This window comes from Oncorhynchus tshawytscha, linkage group LG08, assembly GCF_018296145.1.
Source record: "Oncorhynchus tshawytscha isolate Ot180627B linkage group LG08, Otsh_v2.0, whole genome shotgun sequence".
NCBI classification, from domain to species: Eukaryota; Metazoa; Chordata; class Actinopteri; order Salmoniformes; family Salmonidae; genus Oncorhynchus; species Oncorhynchus tshawytscha.
The window spans coordinates 82,042,652-82,061,754 of record NC_056436.1 but is presented as its reverse complement, the minus strand read 5'-3'; the positions used below and the strand labels follow the sequence as shown (position 1 = coordinate 82,061,754).

Sequence of the window (19,103 nt, the reverse complement as noted above, 5' to 3'; positions counted from 1 at the left end):
CCTCTGGGAGATGATTAAAGTTTATTCAATGAACTCACCTTCATAGTCCTGATCCCAGTGGTGTTTCCTGATGGACTCATTGTCAGAGATGGATGAAGGTGTAGGAGGGAGGTTGGGGGCCACACTACACACCACGGGCCCCTGTGGCTTCTGCTTCCCGGCCCTTAGGCTTACCTGGGACCCCAGCCCCAGGTCCATCTGGCTGTGAAGCCTCAGAGATCGGAAGGGACTGTGTATGTTATCCAGGTCGTTACCAGAGCCCATCAGCATGTTCATCTCTATTGGGCTGACTTTTGGAGTGTCGGCCATCATGGATTTGGCCAGACTGGGTTGGAAGTAACCGTTGGAGTCCTGAACACAGACAGGTTTCTTCTTCTTCTGTTGGACATAACGTTTGCGGACACAGACGAAGACACCGACCAGGAAGAAAACCCCCATCAAGCTGGCACATATCTCCACTATCTCGATGTAGCCCAGTCCGGCGTACACCTGTATTGAGGATGAGACAGGACACCTTTTGGTTAACTTAAAGCAGGGCTGTCTAAGGCTGATATTTGGTTGGGACCCCCCGCCCCAACTCTCAACAAGAAGTTTGAGACTCTGACTGAGTTCCCAAAAACGAAAATAAAACTATGGTTATGGGCCCCCTAGCGGAGCCAGTCCTGGATTAACTAAAATTCTCCAGGGGTGAAGTTTCCTGTAGGTACAGGTCTAGGATCAGCCTCCCCTCCCCCAATCATAACCGTTACCAGTAGTGGGAAAAAAGGCTAAACTGACCCAATATCAGCATCTAGGGCAATTTCACCCTATTCCAACTCAAACCAGATATGTTACACAGGGCATTATGTATACCTTAGTTTAGAATGTTACAATACCTGTGGCAGAGGGTCGCAGTGGATGGAGCCCCCGGAGAAGGTACAGTTGTACCCTTCTAGACACGGGTTGGGGGAGCATCCGTCGATTAGGCTCTGACACCTAAAGAAGGGGGAGCAGAATAATACATTGTTTCCATTAACTTGCAGAGAATGGAAATGAAGGGTTTTGCTATCAGTATAATCCACTCAAGGAAGGAAGGAGGACATACAACAGAATTAGACTTAATCAGTTTGGGGACGTGTAAATGTACAAAATGCCGAATGCTGTTCTCCAGCACCTGAGCCAATCAAACTAGGAGCACGGCATGTGTAACATTTTCCGTGACTAACCAAAAAGAATCAGAACAACAGTACTCTATGGGAGGTGAGGAGGTCTTAACAACTGTACTATATGGCAGGTGAGGAGGTCTTAACAACTGTACTATATGGCAGGTGAGGAGGTCTTAACAACTGTACTATATGGCAGGTGAGGAGGTCTTAACAACTGTACTATATGGCAGGTGAGGAGGTCTTAACAACTGTACTATATGGCAGGTGAGGAGGTCTTAACAACTGTACTATATGGCAGGTGAGGAGGTCTTAACAACTGTACTATATGGCAGGTGAGGAGGTCTTAACAACTGTACTATATGGCAGGTGAGGAGGTCTTAACAACTGTACTATATGGCAGGTGAGGAGGTCTTAACAACTGTACTATATGGCAGGTGAGGAGGTCTTAAAGAATCAGAACAACTGTACCATATGGGAGGTGAGGAGGTCTTAAAGAATCAGAACAACTGTACTATATGGGAGGTGAGGAGGTCTTAAAGAATCAGAACAACTGTACCATCTGGCAGGTGAGGAGGTCTTAAAGAATCAGAAAAACTGTACCATCTGGATCATTGGTACTCTAACTTCTGCGATGCATACAAAGCCCTCCCTTGCCCTCCTTTTGGCAAATCTTACCACAACTCCATTTCGTCCAGCCTATAGACAGAAACTAAAATAGGAATTCGTATTCAGGTCTGTTCAGCGCTGGTCCGACCAATCTGATTCAACGCTTCAAGATTGCTTTGATCACGTGGACTGGGATATGTTCCCGGATAGCCTCAGACAACAACATTGATAGATACGCTAATTAGGTGAGTGAGTTTATTAGCAAGTGCATCGGTGATGTTGTACCCACGGTGACTAATAAAAACCTTCCCCAACCAGAAACTGTGGATTGATGACAGCATTCGCGCAAAACTGAAAGCGCGAACCACTGCTTTTAATCACGGTAAGGCGACCGGAAAGATGACTGAATACAAGGCAATCAAACAAGCTGAGCGTCAGTATAGAGACAAAGTAGAGTCGCAATTAAACGGCTCAGACACGAGACGTATGTGGCAGGGTCTACAGTCATTCACGGATTATAAAAATAAAACCAGCCCTGTCGCGGACACGGACATGTTGCTCCCAGACACACTAAACAACTTCTTCACTCGCTTTGAAGACAGTACAGTGCCACTGACACGGCCCGCTACCAAAACCTGCGGGCTCTCCTTCACCGCACCCAATGTGAGTAAAACATTTAAATGTGTTAACCCCCGAAGGTTGCCGGCCCCTCAGAGGATGCGCAGACCAGCTGGCTGGTGTGTTTACGGACATATTCAATCAATCCCTATCCCAGTCTGCTGTTCCCACATGCTTCAAGAGGGCCACCATTGTTCCTGTTCCCAAGAAAGCTAAGGTAACTGAGCTAAACGACTATCGCCCCGTAGCACTCACTTCCGTCATCATGAAGTACTTTGAGAGATTAGTCAAGAATCATATAACCTCCACCTTACCTGACACCCTAGACCCACTCCAATTTGCTTACCGCCCCAACAGGTCCACAGACGACGCAATCTCAATCACACTGCACACTGCCCTAACCCATCTGGACAAGAGGAATACCTATGTGAGAATGCTGTTCATCGATTACAGCTCAGCATTTAACACCATAGTACCCTCCAAACTCGTCATTAAGCTCAAGACCCTGGGTCTCGACCCCGCCCTGTGTAACTGGGTCCTGGACTTTCTGACGGGCCACCCCTAGGTGGTGAGGGTAGGGAACAACATCTCCACCTCGCTGATCCTCAACACTGGGGCCCCACAAGGGTGCATTCTCAGCCCTCTCCTGTACTCCCTGTTCACCCATGACTGTGTGGCCATGCACGCCTCCAACTCAATCATCAAGTTTGCAGACAACACTACAGTGGTAGGCTTGATTGCAAACAACGACGAGACTGTTTTGCTATCACAGACTGGAACATGTTCCGGGATTCTTCCGATGGCATTGAGGAGTACACCACATCAGTCACTGGCATTATCAATAAGTGCATCGAGGACGTCGTCCCCACAGTGACTGTACGTACATTCTCCAACCAGAAGCCATGGATTACAGGCAGCATTCGCACTGAGCTAAAGGGTAGAGCTGCCGCTTTCAAGGAATCCTGCTATGACCTGCGACGAACCATCAAACTGGCAAAGCGTCAATACAGGACTAAGATTGAATCATACTACATCGGCTCCGACGCTCGTCTTATGTGGCAAGGCTTGCAAACTATTACAGACTACAAAGGGAAGCACAGCCGTGAGCTGCCCAGGGACACGAGCCTACCAGACGAGCTAAATCACTTCTATGCTCGCTTCGAGGAAAGCAACACTGAAGCATGCATGAGAGCATCAGCTGTTCCAGACGACTGTGTGATCACGCTCTCCACAGCCGATGTGAGTAAGACCTTTAAACAGGTCAACATTCACAAGGCTGCGGGGCCAGATGGATTACCAGGACGTGTGCTCCGGGCATGTGCTGACCACCTGGCAGGTGTCTTCACTGACATTTTCAACATGTCCCTGATTGAGTCTGTAATACCAACATGTTTCAAGCAGGCCACCATAGTCCCTGTGCCCAAGAACACGAAGGCAACCTGCCTAAATGACTACAGACCCGTGTACTCACGTCCATAGCCATGAAGTGCTTTGAAAGGCTGGTGATGGCTCACATCAACACCATTGTCCCAGAAACCCTAGACCCACTCAATTTGCATACCGCCCAAACAGATCCACAGATGATGCAATCTCTATTGCACTCCACACTGCCCTTTCCCACCTGGACAAAAGGAACAACTATGTGAGAATTCCATTGACTACAGCTGAGCGTTCAACACCATAGTACCCTCAAAGCTCATCAATAAGCTAAGGACCCTGGGAATAAACACCTCCCTCTGCAACTGCATCCTGGACTTCCTGACGGGCCACCCCCAGGTGGTGAGGGTAGGTAACAACACATCTGCCACGCTGATCCTCAACACTGGAGCCCCCCAGGGGTGCGTGCTCAGTCCCCTCCTATACTCCCTGTTCACCCACGACTGCATGGCCAGGCACGACTTCAACGCCATCATTAAGTTTGCAGACGACACAACAGTAGGCCTGATCACCGACTATGACCAGACAGCCTATAGGGAGGAGGTCAGAGACCTGGCCGGGTGGTGCCAGAATTACAACCTATCCCTCAACGGAACCAAGACTAAGGAGATGTTTGTGGACTATTTTAATTTTTTTATTTAACCAGGCAAGTCAGTTAAAAACAAATTCCTATTTTCAATGACGGCCTAGGAACAGTGGGTTAACTGCCTGTTCAGGGAAAAACGACAGGTTTGTACCTTGTCAGCTCAGGGGTTTGAACTTGCAACCTTCCGGTTACTAGTCCAGCGCTCTAACCACTAGGCTACCCTGCCTACAGGAAAAGGAGGACCGAGCATGCCTTACGGTTGTGGGCGGAGCATTGCCGCACCAGGCGGTGATACTGTATATCGCGGACAAACTGAAATGGTCCACCCACACAGACCGCATGGTGAAGAAGGCACAGCAGCATCTCTTCAACCTCGGGAGGCTGAAGAAGTTTTCCTTGTCACTGAAAACAATCACAAACTTTTACAGATGCACAAACGAGAGCATCCTGTCGGGCTGTATCACCGCCTGGTACGGCAACTGCTCCGCCCACAACCATAAGGATCTCCAGAGGGTGGTAAGGTCTGCACAACACATCACCGGGGGCAAACTACCTGCCCTCCAAGACACCTACACCACCCGATTTCACAGGAAGGCCATAAAGATCATCAAGGACAACAACCACCCGAGCCACTGCCTGTTCACCCCGCTTATCATCCAGAAGGCGAGGTCAGTACAGGTGCATCAAAGCTGGGACCGAGAGACTGAAAAACAGCTTCTATCTCAAGGCCATCAGACTGTTAAACAGCCATCACTAACATTGAGTGGCTGCTGCCAACATACTGACTCAAATCTCTAGCCACTTTAATTATTAATGCTACTTTATATAATGTTTACATAACCTACATTACTCATCTCATATGTATTAACTGTACTCTATACCACCTACTGCGTCTTGCCTATGCCGTTCGGCCATCGCTCATCCATATATTTATATCTACATATTCTTATTCATCCCTTTACACTTGTGTGTACTAGGTAGTTGTTGTGAAATTGTTAGATTACTTGTTAGATATTACTGCATGGTCGGAACAAGAAGCACACGCATTTCGCTACACTCGCATTAACATCTGCTAACCATGTGTATGTGACCAATACAATGTAATTTGATTTGATATGGCAGTTGAGGAGGACTTAAAAATGAGAGAAACGTGAACACTTATCATTAATAAAAGGTGATATTAGGAACAGAATATTGTGTGGGCCTTTTTGTTCTAAACATTTAAACACTAATCGTCATCGGAGCAGTGCGTGGGGGGGGGAGAAGAATACAGAGGCTGCAGGGATGAGAAGGATAGCTATGTGAGAGATAGAATACCTGATTCCAGCCATATTCAGTTGGCAGTTACAGATGTAACCTTGACTCTTTGGCACGCACACCCCACCGTGGGCACAGGGCTGGGAGGCACAGGGGTTGTTGTCCAGCTCACAGCGGGGGCCATAGAAGGGAACTGGACAGCTGCAGAGGAACCCTGGAGGGGAAACAGGAGGTGAGATCAGCCTTCCGGAAGATGGTCAAAGTTCTAGAACACCTTTAAAGTTCTCTCACTCTCTTAGTAACATCAGAGGGATTCTAAGGAAGGATAGGATACAAACTATTTCAAAAAGTGGAATACAGGGTAGACAGTTCGGTTCCATCCCGTTGTCGTGAGGTCTGGTTATTCAGTTTGCACCTCACTACTCTAGTTTCAACTTCCCTGTGGAACAATTACAATAATACTTTATAGACAATAGGACACCTCCAATCTGTTCAAACATTGTAGTTTGTTCAACATTGTATTCTCATATTGGTGACTGAATTTCTACCCTCGCAGAGTTTTACCTGATCTGTTGTTGTTGAAGGGATGATAGATAATGTACCTTAAGTATACTGTAGGTACATCTCAGATCAAATATCAATGAACTACATCTCAAAACCAGTAGGCTTTGTTGCTACGTGTTGTTCCCAATACACAGCATTTTATTAATGTGTTATGTGTTGTTCCCAATATACAGCATTTTATTAATGTGTTATGTGTTGTTCCCAATACACAGCATATTATTAATGTTATGTGTTGTTCCCAATACACAGCATATTATTAATGTGTTATGTGTTGTTCCCAATACACAGCATTTTATTAATGTGTTATGTGTTGTTCCCAATATACAGCATTTTATTAATGTGTTATGTGTTGTTCCCAATACACAGCATATTATTAATGTTATGTGTTGTTCCCAATACACAGCATATTATTAATGTGTTATGTGTTGTTCCCAATACACAGCATATTATTCACAGCCCGTTGTTTGCCTTCATAGCCACCTCACCAAGCGGAGAGAATAGATTATGGTTTCACAGAGCCACAACATATCACAATGACAAATATCACAATGACAAATATCACAATGACAACATATCACAATGACAAATATCACAATGACAAATATCACAATGACAAATATCACAATGACAAATATCACAATGACAAAATACCACAATGACAAATACCACAATGACAAATATCACAATGACAAATACCTCAATGACAAAATACCACAATGACATTGCAAAACATTTGAGAAAATGTTCTCTACAAATGTCCTCTCTCTCACCCTCACCCTATACTATATGATTACATGCCTATACCACGTGATGCCTTCATTACCGCACATATCATGAGTTGCTAACACGGTTAACTTAACCCTGAACCTGACCTTGAATGAGGTGGGTAGAGGCTGACAGTGTGCTATGTGAGTTGTTTTTAGAGGTTGACACTATTGGGGAGTGATATAGTATGTCAAGGTTAAGAAACTGACCTCCATTTGATTCCTCCTCACAGGTTCCTGCATTCAGACAGGGGTTACTGTCACAGCTGTTGATCCTGACCTGGTTGACACAGCACTGGTAGACCCCAAACACCCTCCTCCTCCCAGGCCCATTCCACTCCTTATTCTCTTCTGTCCTGATGGGCTCCCCATTCAGCTCCATAGCCTCCAGGCAGCCCACCAAGCCATGTGCTTGGGTCTGGGCCCTGGCCTGGATCTCTGTAGAGGTGGTGGTGGTGGTGGGAGAAGAACCAGGACCAGGGGGACCAGCGAGGATCAGAGCCCCATGAGGCTGCATCAGATGGCAGGGTTCAGAGAGGACGACCTGGGATGAGTGAATGTGGTCCAGGGTGAGTCTGAGGATGGTGCCGTTGACCTCCAGAAGGACGTGGTGCCACCGCCCGTCTGACACCACTGGGGCTGTGTGGATACGCAGGGAACCTGGGAGCGTGTTGCCACAGAGGTACATGAACCTCAACTCTCCACCCATCAGCTGTAGAAGATAATAGAACACTGTTCATATACAGGCTGGTACAACTATCCATCATCTGATGCAGATAATATAACAGTGCTCACTGTTCATAAACGTTTATTCCTCAGAGTCCTCACCAGTCTGAAGTAGAGACAGTGGACTAGAACACAACACATCAATGTCGTTTTTTTTCTTCTTCAATTTAAAGTTTTATTAAGTTTTCTTGTTTTTCAATCAACCAACAAAACACATTCCATATTCACAGATGTGACAGGTTTAAAAAAATAAAATAAAAATATATAATAATAATTATAATAATAAAAATACAATAATTTATTTTATTTTTTTATTTTTTTGTGTATATACATACATACACATATCTATATATACACATACATACGTACACATATACATACATACACATATCTATATATACACATACATACGTACACATATACATACATACACATATCTATATATACACATACATACGTACACATATACATACATACATTCACACGCATACACACACACATATCCTACATACCTACACGTACTCACATAGAACAATAAACAATAAACAATAAATAAAAAACCTATAAAACTTGCAGCAGCACTATCAAGGCTCTTATTAGCTATTTCTAGCCTTCGCTGAGACGACGAGCCAATAATTAGTTTTTAGATTTTACAGCACCTTACACAACATGTATCTGCTCATTTCCCTAATCACCCCGTTCACTCTGTCCAGTTTGAAATACAGTTGAATAGTGGAGACCAGAGTCTACCAAACTTGGGCTGTCTCTTGTGGAGGTCATAAGTGAGCTTTTCAAGAGGGAGAAAGTCAACAATCTGGTCAATCCACATTTTAAATGTAGGAGAGGTATTAGAGGCCCACAATAGAATAATACATTTCTTAGCAAAGTAGGTAATAGTCATGAGCAAATTTTCTCTGTCAGGATCAAGGACAAAGTCCTGCTGGGCATTAAGAAGATAGATACACGGACTCTTGTCTGTTTGTGATCCATGTTAGCATGTTGCAGATTTGGGCAAACTGTACATCTAGTACATCTAGTATTTTCTGTGCAGCAGTATGTATAGAATCTGGCAATCTCTCTACAGCTCCAAAATACATGCATATAGGTTCCACTTTCAGAGGTAGGTCTTTTACAGTTAGGAGACATATCTGTTTTCATTCTATGGAGTCTCAAAGGAGTGTAATAAAATTTGTACAAAACATTGTAATTAGATTCTTTCATTTTTACATTAGTAGAGGTGCAGTATACCCTGTTGCAAACCTCCGCCCATAGCTCATCACTGGTTAGAGCGTTGGACTAGTAACAGGAAGGTTGCAAGTTCAAATCCCCGAGCTGACAAGGTACAAATCTGTCGTTCTGCTCTTGAACAGGCAGTTAACCCACTGTTCCTAGGCCGTCATTGAAAATAAGAATTTGTTCTTAACTGACTTGCCTAGTTAAATAAAGGTAAAATAAAATTAAAATAAATAAATAGTCAGACCAGGTCCTTTTCCCAGATTATTTTTAAAGGAGTAAAGGAGGAGCCTCCTTTCTCAGAATGGAGTCTATAGATATAAGATATTTATCCTTTAATGGATTGTGCTGTGACAAGAGGGTTTCAACTTCATTCAACTGAGTTCTAAACCTCCTCTTGGAAGTCAATGAAGATATTTGAGGATATATATTTTTTTAAATGGGATCTTGGTACATTGAATTCACTGCAGAGCTCTTGAAAGGATTTCAGTGTTGTGGTTTTCTGATGAAATAGGTCTGAAAAGGTCCTGATTCCTAGAGTATGCCAAAGATTAAAGTTGGCATCCCTCAGAGCTTTTGGCAGGTCTGGGTTGCCTACTATAGGCAAGTTAGAACATATTTGGGAGGAAATGCCCAGGTATTTCTTACAGTCCCTCCACGCTAGTAGGGTGCTGTAAATCACAAAGGTTTTGGCTCTGTTGCCCACTCCACTAAAGTTATTAATGAATATAATTGAGCTTAAGGGCAATGAACCACAGGATTGGGCTTCTATCTGAATCCACGTTGACTCTTGTCTGTTTGTGATCCATGTTAGCATGTTGCGGATTTGGGCAGACGAGTAGTACAATTGAAGGGAGGGTAGGTCAAGACCACCCTTAGATTCAGGTTTCGATAGAGTGGAGAACTTGATCCTAGGTTTTTTTATTGCCCCATATAAATTTGGTGATTCTTTCGTTAGTTGTTTTGAAAAAGGAAACTAAGAGATAGCATGGGAGCATCTGAAATAAATAGTTCAGTCTAGGGAGGACGTTCATACGGATTAATTCATTCTTCCTACTAAGCTAATTGGGAGGGAGATCCAGGTTTGGAGATCGTTCTTGATTCGATCCAGGAGTGGAAGATAATTTTCCTTGAAAAGGCTATTCAGATCTGGTGTTATGAAGATCCCGAGGTATTGAAACCCCTGTGTTTTCCATTGGAAAGGACAAAGTGTCTTCATAGAGCTGGTGAGTGTAATATTGAGAGGGCAGACAGTGGATTTGTTCAAATTGATCTTATAACCTGAAAACTTGCCATACTGAGCAATTGTGTCTAAAATCGGAGGGATTTCTCAGGGTTGGATATGTAGAGCAAGACATCATCCGCGTAAAGCGAAATCTTGTGCTGCAGGCCGCCTGCCGAAACACCCATAATACTTGGATTGCTCCTTAATCAATGTAGTTTTGGCAGATCATTAGTTTAAACAGGAAATAATAGAGGTTCCGTTCCAACCCGACATTATCGCCATCTCAGCCATTCCAACCCGACATTATCGCCATCTCAGCCATTCCAACCTGACATTATCGCCATCTCAGCCATTCCAACCTGACATTATCGTCATCTCAGCCATTCCAACCTGACATTATCGCCATCTCAGCCATTCCAACCCGACATTATCGCCATCTCAGCCATTCCAACCCGACATTATCGCCATCTCCAACCCAACATTATCAGGTCAATTTTGCTCCAGAGAAGTAGCTAATTTTTCCCTCATTGGTGCAAATTCTAGCTTAGCTTCTAACTCTTGTTAGCTAGCTATCAAGCTAGCCAGGTTTCCTTAACAGATTGTACTCAGCCCACAGCCCTTGAGGCTAGTACCACAGATTGTCCCAGGAGTATGACTGTTTGAATCCCTGCTGTTTGTTGCTGTTTCCATCTGCCCTGCGACCTGCTGTGTCTAGAAATGCGGAGGTGACAGCATTGCCTACATTGCTACCATAACAAAGACCAAAGCTGGTGGGAGTACTGTTGAGGACAGTCGTGTCTCTCTATCACAGGTGAAGGATCTTTAAATCAAACAAAAAAGTTATATAAGCAGTTGTTACAACAACAAGAATATAGCTTCAAGTGTTTTGTCCAAATACTGGTGGATTCAACTAATAAAATAATGGACAACCTGACCAGGGAGGTTCAGGACCTGAAGAACAGTTTACAGTTTCCTAGGGTCAGAAGACTTTAATCAGGAGAACAGCAAGATGACAGCAAAACTACTTGAGAGAGGACATCATTTCTGTATGTGAATCCATGATAACCATGACGGAGAAATCCAATTATCTCAAGGGACAATCAAGGCGGAACACAACATTGTTGTGGACGGTAATCACGAGACCTGGATTGAGTCTGAGGACAAAGTGAGGGAAATTATCTCGGAAAAACTGAAGATGGGACTGGAAATCCCACCACCGGCCAAGGTGACAGGCCCCAGATCGATCGTGGACAAGTTCCTGAGGTTCAAGTACAAGGTAACTGTTCTGGAAAGACCCAAGAATTTTAGAATTAGTCAAAGAGGACTATCCTGAAGCTGTGCACCAGAAGAGGAAATAACTGATCCCAGTCATGAAAGCTGCCAGAGAGTGTGGGGACATTGATTACATCCGCTATGACAGGCTCATTGTCCACCCTCCCTCCCAAAACCCTGGAGGGATGAGAGAGCCAAGCCTAGCTTCATCATCGTAGCACACACTTATACACACCACCTGATTGATGGACTGCTGAATAATGGTTTTTTTCTTGCTTTGTTTGTTCTTTTCCATATTACTGTAACTACTGCAGCAGAGTCTTCTGAGGGTTTTGTGGACATGTTGAACTAGCACAGTGCTGAGCTGCTGGGCACTGAGAGCCTACATGGAGCTAACATGGAAATGAAAGGATCCCCTCTGTTGTTTTGGAGAGAGGAGCTATGGACTGCCTAATGTACAGCTCTGCCTTTTTACCAGAGCCCTATGGGGTAGTGCACTACTTTTTACCAGAGCCCTATGGGGTAGTGCACTACTTTTTACCAGAGCCCTAATGGGGTAGTGCACTACTTTTTACCAGAGCCCTATGGGGTAGTGCACTACTTTTTACCAGAGCCCTAATGGGGTAGTGCACTAGAGCCCTAATGGGGTGGTTTTTTACCAGAGCCCTAATGGGGTAGTGCACTACTTTTTACCAGAGCCCTAATGGGGTAGTGCACTACTTTTTACCAGAGCCCTAATGGGGTAGTGCACTACTTTTTACCAGAGCCCTAATGGGGTGGTGCACTACTTTTTTACCAGAGCCCTAATGGGGTAGTGCACTACTTTTTACCAGAGCCCTAATGGGGTAGTGCACTACTTTTTACCAGAGCCCTAATGGGGTAGTGCACTACTTTTTACCAGAGCCCTAATGGGGTAGTGCACTACTTTTTTACCAGAGCCCTAATGGGGTAGTGCACTACTTTTTACCAGAGCCCTAATGGGGTAGTGCACTACTTTTTTACCAGAGCCCTAATGCACTACTAGCTCCCCACGGGAGATGATTATGATCAGAGGGTGTCCTGTACAGCCACTGTGACTAGTAGCATTAAGACTATCTGCTTCTTAACAGCATGCTTCTCCTTCTCTAGCATGCTTCTCCTTCTCCTTCTCCTTCTCTAGCATGCTTCTCCTTCTCTAGCATGCTTCTCCTTCTCCTTCTCTAGCATGCTTCTCCTTCTCCTTCTCTAGCATGCTTCTCCTTCTCCTTCTCTAGCATGCTTCTACTTCTTCTCTAGCATGCTTCTCCTTCTCCTTCTCTAGCATGCTTCTCCTTCTCCTTCTCTAGCATGCTTCTCCTTCTCCTTCTCTAGCATGCTTCTCCTTCTCCTTCTCTAGCATGCTTCTCCTTCTCTAGCATGCTTCTCCTTCTCCAGCATGCTTCTCCTTCTCCAGCATGCTTCTCCTTCTCCTTCTCTAGCATGCTTCTCCTTCTCCTTCTCTAGCATGCTTCTCCTTCTCCTTCTCTAGCATGCTTCTGCTTCTCCTTCTCTAGCATGCTTCTCCTTCTCCTTCTCTAGGATGCTTCTCCTTCTCTAGCATGCTTCTCCTTCTCTAGCATGCTTCTCCTTCTCCTTCTCTAGCATGCTTCTCCTTCTCCTTCTCTAGCATGCTTCTCCTTCTCTAGCATGCTTCTCCTTCTCCTTCTCTAGCATGCTTCTCCTTCTCCTTCTCTAGCATGCTTCTCCTTCTCTAGCATGCTTCTCCTTCTCCCGCATGCCTCTCCTTGATAATAATAGATCTAATCTCTCACTATTGTTAAAGGCTACAGTTGTTTTATGTGACAAGTCACCCTTTCTTCTTTCTCCACAGGCTTGTCACAGGCGCTTTTGTTCAAATGGGAAAAATCTATTCCATTTCAAAGGTAATTTACTTAAAAGATGTGGAATACATGAAAAAGATTTAGCCGGTGATCGGTGAGTAGGTCCTAAACTTCATTTCCATTTCAGGGAGTTTCTGAAGGATGTATGTGCCTGCTGCTACCATTTTCCTTTAGGTCAGAATATTGATGAGATTTGGGAATTGATAAGAATTTGTACAAGGTGCTGTGAAGCCTAACTCTCAAGGGAAACACATGAATCGTGTCGTATCTTCTGATGAAGTCGGTGTGAAGTAAAAGGGGAGGAAAGAAACTGAAAATAAATTCTTGAATAACCATGTTTAGCAATTCCTTTTGAAGCAATTTTCTTAGAATTAAAAGGCCCCGATGTTCCAGGAATGTAAAACCCAGAAATAGGCCTAAGCATGGAAAAAAAGTGAATGCTACTTTTGATGTTTCAAGAGTGAACAAATGTACTATTCTATCTATATGTATTCAATGCCACACAAATGAAGAGAAATCCATTGGGAGATGGATGCTGCATGCGTGTCAAGAAGTTTCATCTGAGCACTGAGAATTCTTTATCCCTCTCTTCAAAATATACAATCATTTAATATTCCCTTTAAACTTTGTGGCTAACCTACATCAGCACAAAACTGACTCTAGCTCAACATTCCAAACCCCAGCAAGAATTAGCCGATGTACCCGATCTGGAGCTTTTTTTTTAATGTCTTGCCAACACTTAAATTTAAATTCCAGAAGTGTCTGAAGAATGTGCTGGTCCTTTTTTAATTTTTATTTAAACTCAGAGTATTGAGTTTGTCAATATTGAAAACAGATCTGGGACCAGGCTATGAAAGAAATTGATGGAAACGGGGACATGAAGATAGAGACAGTCTTTACCACAACATGGTTGGATCAGTTAAAAAGTCCCATTGATCAACTGACACAGACAAAGCCAGCAGAGGGACTAATATGATAAGAGATCAGTATGGTTTGACCCTGGAATCCACTCGGAAATGTTTTGTTCTGGATAAACCCAGCCCTCTGATATGCAATCAGGCATTTTTAGATTAGGGCATATGTAAACTGCTACAGGACGGGGGGGGGTGGGGGCGAGGAAAAGGAACATGTTGCTTTTAAAGATCTCTGATAACAATGCAATGTATTATCATAGTATGTTTGATACTGTGATGCAATGATGTAAAATGGGCTATAGATCAAATGGACCTGATTGGATGAGATGTGAGAGATGAACAAAAAGGCAAATGACGCCGTGTGTTTTTTCATCTCCGATAATAATGAATGCATGTGAGCTGTACAATACCTTCAAGCTCCCCCAGTTGGTTGCATTGGTAGTCATGACAACGCCTTGTTGCTGGAAGGTCTTGATGCGCAGAGAGAGACGGAAGTTCTGACCCTCCTCCTCCTCCTCCTCAGTCTGATACAGGTATTTCAGATAGCCCGTCCCGTCAAAACTCACAGCAGACTCTGAAGTTGAAAAAAACGGTGCAAATATTAAATATGATTTGTAGAACATGTAGGCCTAATATTCAAAGCACTTATTTTGGATGACGATCCGGCCGTCAAATTATGAATAGTCACTCAAATTTGTTCTCATAATCAAATCTCTTTGATTGAAAGAGACAAAAAAAAAAAATTCCCCTCATGTATTATATTTCAGTCTCAGATCTTCCATGTCGCTTTCCTAGAGACATTTGGTTTGTTGAGGCTCTGGGTTTAGCTAAAGTCGTCTAAATAAAGAGACGATAACCTCAATGGAAATATGTCTGCCAGACAGACAACAGTAACTAAGAAGACCCACGACAACAAGATAATCACTAGTACTATGCTGGTGGCTCCGAGCTGCCACCTGCACCCAGATAATCCCCATAGGAATGTGAAGTGAGTTAGATCATGAAGGGGGTGACTTCAGGCTCCTACTGTGATCATAGAGAAGGTAGGAGACTATTTGACTGATAGGGTTCAAACCCAGGGTCTACTGTGTGTTAAAAGTACCCGTTAGCCCACTAAACCAAAGCCTAGGCATGGACTTGTAGAGCTAATGCAATTGTTCACGTCTCAGGCACATCTCACACAAGTTACACCTACCATTGCAAAGCCAGACATGCTCCCAGTACACCTACCGTTGCAGGGGCAGACACTCTCCCAGGTGTGCTGTGGGGTGATGAAGCCGGCCCTGGCTGTGGCGTAGTGGCTCAGCCTCTCTCCTCTCATCTGGACTGAGTTCCTGCATCCTCTAGGAGGGCATTCTGTCCCTAGACACCCATTGTGATGCACCCTGAGAACACTCAGTCCCAACGAGTCTTCTATGTCAGCGATGATCCCTGCCAGCCGGTTGGTTGGTAACGGTTCTACAGTTCCACCATGCGGCCTCCATAGCAGCAGAACCTCCAGGTCCAGGGAGTTGGGTTGCTGCTGTAGGCTCACCAGGTGGAGGTCTTGCCTGGTTATACCCAGAGCCGTGCTGAGGCTCCTCTGGAGGCCTCTCCAGAGGTCCCCCAGGAACTCCTCCGGGGAAAGCCCAGCCAGCTGCAGAGTGAGCCCAGCGTCCAGGGCCTGTTGTGTGGGTTTCCATACATGGACCTTCACCCCGGCCCACACGCTGAACTTCCCATCGGAGACGCTGACATTGAGGGAGTAGAGACCAGGTTTCAAGTCTTCGTCGGCCCAAATCTTCCCATCCACCAGGTCCACAGAGAACCTGGAGAGGCCTCCAGAGGGGTCTGAGCTCGGACCTGGGTCTCCCCCATCGGGAGACTCCGAGATCAGCTTGTAGTTTAGGATGTCGTGCAGGTCCTGGTCGGAGGCATGGAGCTTGCCTATGACTCGGTTGGAGAAAGTGTCTCCTGTGGTGGTGATGAAGACTTCCAGGGGCATCACAGAAGGAGGGTACTTGCTCTGCTCAGTGACGTTGATCTTCACCACGCAGATGGAGGAGAGAGGAGGGTGTCCGCTGTCTGTCACCTGAGGTAAGGACATGAATAGAAACATACATTATCAAATGTCCGTATCTGCTAGTACTGTGTAGGTATAAAATTTGACTCCATTTTAACATCCCAAATAACCAGTGGGCATTGTATAGACGTCAGATAAGCAGATTACAACCAGGTAAATATGTTTTGCTTGCAACGTTTCAGCATCACTGTGTCTTCTTCACCCATAACAAGGAACAGTGATGACAAAATGTTTTTTGTTGTTGTTACCCAATACATGACTGGGATGTTTTCCATATGGAATGTGCAACTATAGTTCAAAGTTTATTCACCGTTAGCCAGCACCTCTACACTAAATAATGACCTCTGGGTGGTGCGCCAGCTTGTGCTTCTTTTTTTTTTACTAGGAAAAATCGTTACCTGTATTTTCAGAAGGTGCTGTGGCTTGATCTTCTTCTTCAGAGGGACAGAGATGGACAACAGACCTCCCTGGTCTACGTGGAAGCGGCGATCCTCGTTCCCAGACGCGATGTGGAATGTGAAGGGAGGTCCATTCTGAGGGGTGTCTCTGTCTGTGACCACCAGCTGGAGGATGCTGCTACCGATGGCCTCGCCCTCCTGACAAGGAACATACGGTACCATCGTTAGTTAAGTAGTCATAGAAACTAGGTCAAGCCTTCCATAGCACCTTGTTCCACAAGGGTCTAAAACAAGAGAGCGCCTAATGATTTTACTACAACAACAAAAAACGTGCTGATTGCGATCTTATCTCGAAGAGGGGAAAAATGTCAAAAGTTTCCAGTGACTTGCCGGAAGTTTCCACCTGCCCCGAATGCTACAGTACTTGGCTGAGGTGCTTGAAAGCAGACAAACTCATACCACAGTGTGTACTATGCGATGTGCTACAATTTGGCACAACAAGCACACACACCTAGCCTTCTCCTCAGGCCTCTCTATTTTTAGGTGGAACGGGTCCTTGAAACAGAGTGCCGTGTTTTGGTAGAGATATGGGAAGGAGGATGAAAGGCCAGCGATGAAGATACGTCTAGGCGACTTGTTGACGCCAGCCCGGCGTGTTGATTAAATACGGCATTGTCCGGATGGATAGACTTATGTTTGCGTCTCACACCGTTGCCGTGGCAATCTCTGGGAAAGAGACGTTACCACGGAAGTGTTGGGGTCACCGACGACAGGAAATGAACGTTACTGTGTGAATAACATTTTTCATTTTAGGATTATTTCAGGAGTTCATAAAGAGCTATGACATACTGTATGTTTCATTGTTACTGATAAGTGCTATGGAGTTACTGTTACAAAGACACTATTATTCTGTTTTGTCGGGACGTCGGTCCGTTCAAAGAGGAGCGACGCAGATGTGGGCTCCTACTATTTAAATAGAAGTTGATTAGAATCTGGATGTGTTTTTCCTGTCTGTTTTTACTGGCAAAGTGCTATGAAATGTTACTTCAGGTTGGTGGTGACTTCCTGCTTGAATTTGGTTAAAAGGCAAATGAATTTGCTCATATTTTCAGAACTTGTTAGCAAGCGCCTGTGTGTATCAGATGATATCTTATTTAGTTGAGGGTCATTTTGAGTTATTCTGTAATGTGTCATGTGTTTCACACTGTAATTGTTTGAGTGTTAATTATTTCAGAACTAATTTTTATTTGACCTTTATTAAACCAGGCAAGTCAGTTAAGAACAACTTCTAATTTTCAATGACAGCCTAGGAACAGTGGGTCAGGGGCAGAACAACAGATTTGTACCTTGTCAGCTCAGGAGTTTGAACTTGCAAACCTTTCAGTTATTAGTCCAACACTCTAACCACTAGGCTACACTGCCACCCATCCTATTAGTTGAATTTGAGTAAATGTATTCCTTGTTTTACAGAGTAATTCTTTGATTGCCCAGAATACAACAGGTGTAGACTTTTACCGTGAAATGCTTAGTTACGAGCGTTTTAACCAGCAACACAGACTTTTAAAAAAAGTACGTTAAAACAAGTCTCTTAATAATTGCATAACCGTACAAGAAAGGCACATGTTCAATAGAGTCACACTACTAGGTGGTGATGGAAGAAAGGCTTTGAATAGAACCACAGGGCCAGTTGAGTTTAGTCACATAATAATGGAGTCAGATTGATGAAAATAGTTGATTATATTCAACATAATTTCTACATAATGGTACATTTTCACCAAATACAGGTTCAAATACTATTTGAAATCTGAAATAGGTTGAACTTTGCTCTAGTCTGCCTGGAGTACCAGATGTGTGGGTTTCCAGTTGAATCCATTAAGCCAGGTAAACTCAATCAATCCCAGTTGAAGTATTTTAAAGGATTTTGAACCCTGGTCTGAAAGAGTCTGAAAGTGGATGGACACACAGAGTGGAGGTAAATGGTGAGTATAGTCAGCCTCCACAGACACACAGAGTGGAGGTAGATGGTGTGTATAGTCAGTCTCTGTAGACACACAGAGTGGAGGTAGATGGTGTGTATAGTCAGCCTCTACAGACACACAGAGTGGAGGTAGATGGTGTGTATAGTCAGCCTCCACAGACACACAGAGTGGAGGTAGATGGTGTGTATAGTCAGCCTCCACAGACACACAGAGTGGAGGTAGATGGTGTGTATAGTCAGCCTCCACAGACACACAGAGTGGAGATAGATGGTGTGTATAGTCAGCCTCCACAGACACACAGAGTGGAGGTAGATGGTGTGTATAGTCAGCCTCCACAGACACACAGAGTGGAGGTAGATGGTGTGTATAGTCAGCCTCCACAGACACACAGAGTGGAGGTAGATGGTGTGTATAGTCAGCCTCCACAGACACACAGAGTGGAGGTAGATGGTGTGTAT

General features: G+C 44.5%; 1 protein-coding gene across 3 annotated transcripts in view; it reads right to left on the bottom strand.

Annotated features, from left to right (window-relative positions):
* fat2 (FAT atypical cadherin 2) overlaps positions 1 to 19,103 on the bottom strand; it is a 77,984-nt gene that overhangs the window by 4,968 nt on the left and 53,913 nt on the right. For all 3 annotated transcript variants that reach the window (XR_006083946.1, XR_006083945.1, XM_042326071.1), the window contains exons 21-27: positions 16,667 to 16,864; positions 15,437 to 16,277; positions 14,617 to 14,780; positions 7,188 to 7,689; positions 5,710 to 5,863; positions 876 to 975; positions 39 to 489 (exon numbers count right to left, since the gene is read on the bottom strand). Coding sequence is in view for 1 of the 3 variants with exons in the window: in XM_042326071.1 (XP_042182005.1) it covers positions 39 to 489; positions 876 to 975; positions 5,710 to 5,863; positions 7,188 to 7,689; positions 14,617 to 14,780; positions 15,437 to 16,277; positions 16,667 to 16,864 (2,410 nt within the window). In the remaining 2 variants the exon portion in view is untranslated. The remainder of the gene's footprint in view (positions 1 to 38; positions 490 to 875; positions 976 to 5,709; positions 5,864 to 7,187; positions 7,690 to 14,616; positions 14,781 to 15,436; positions 16,278 to 16,666; positions 16,865 to 19,103) is intronic.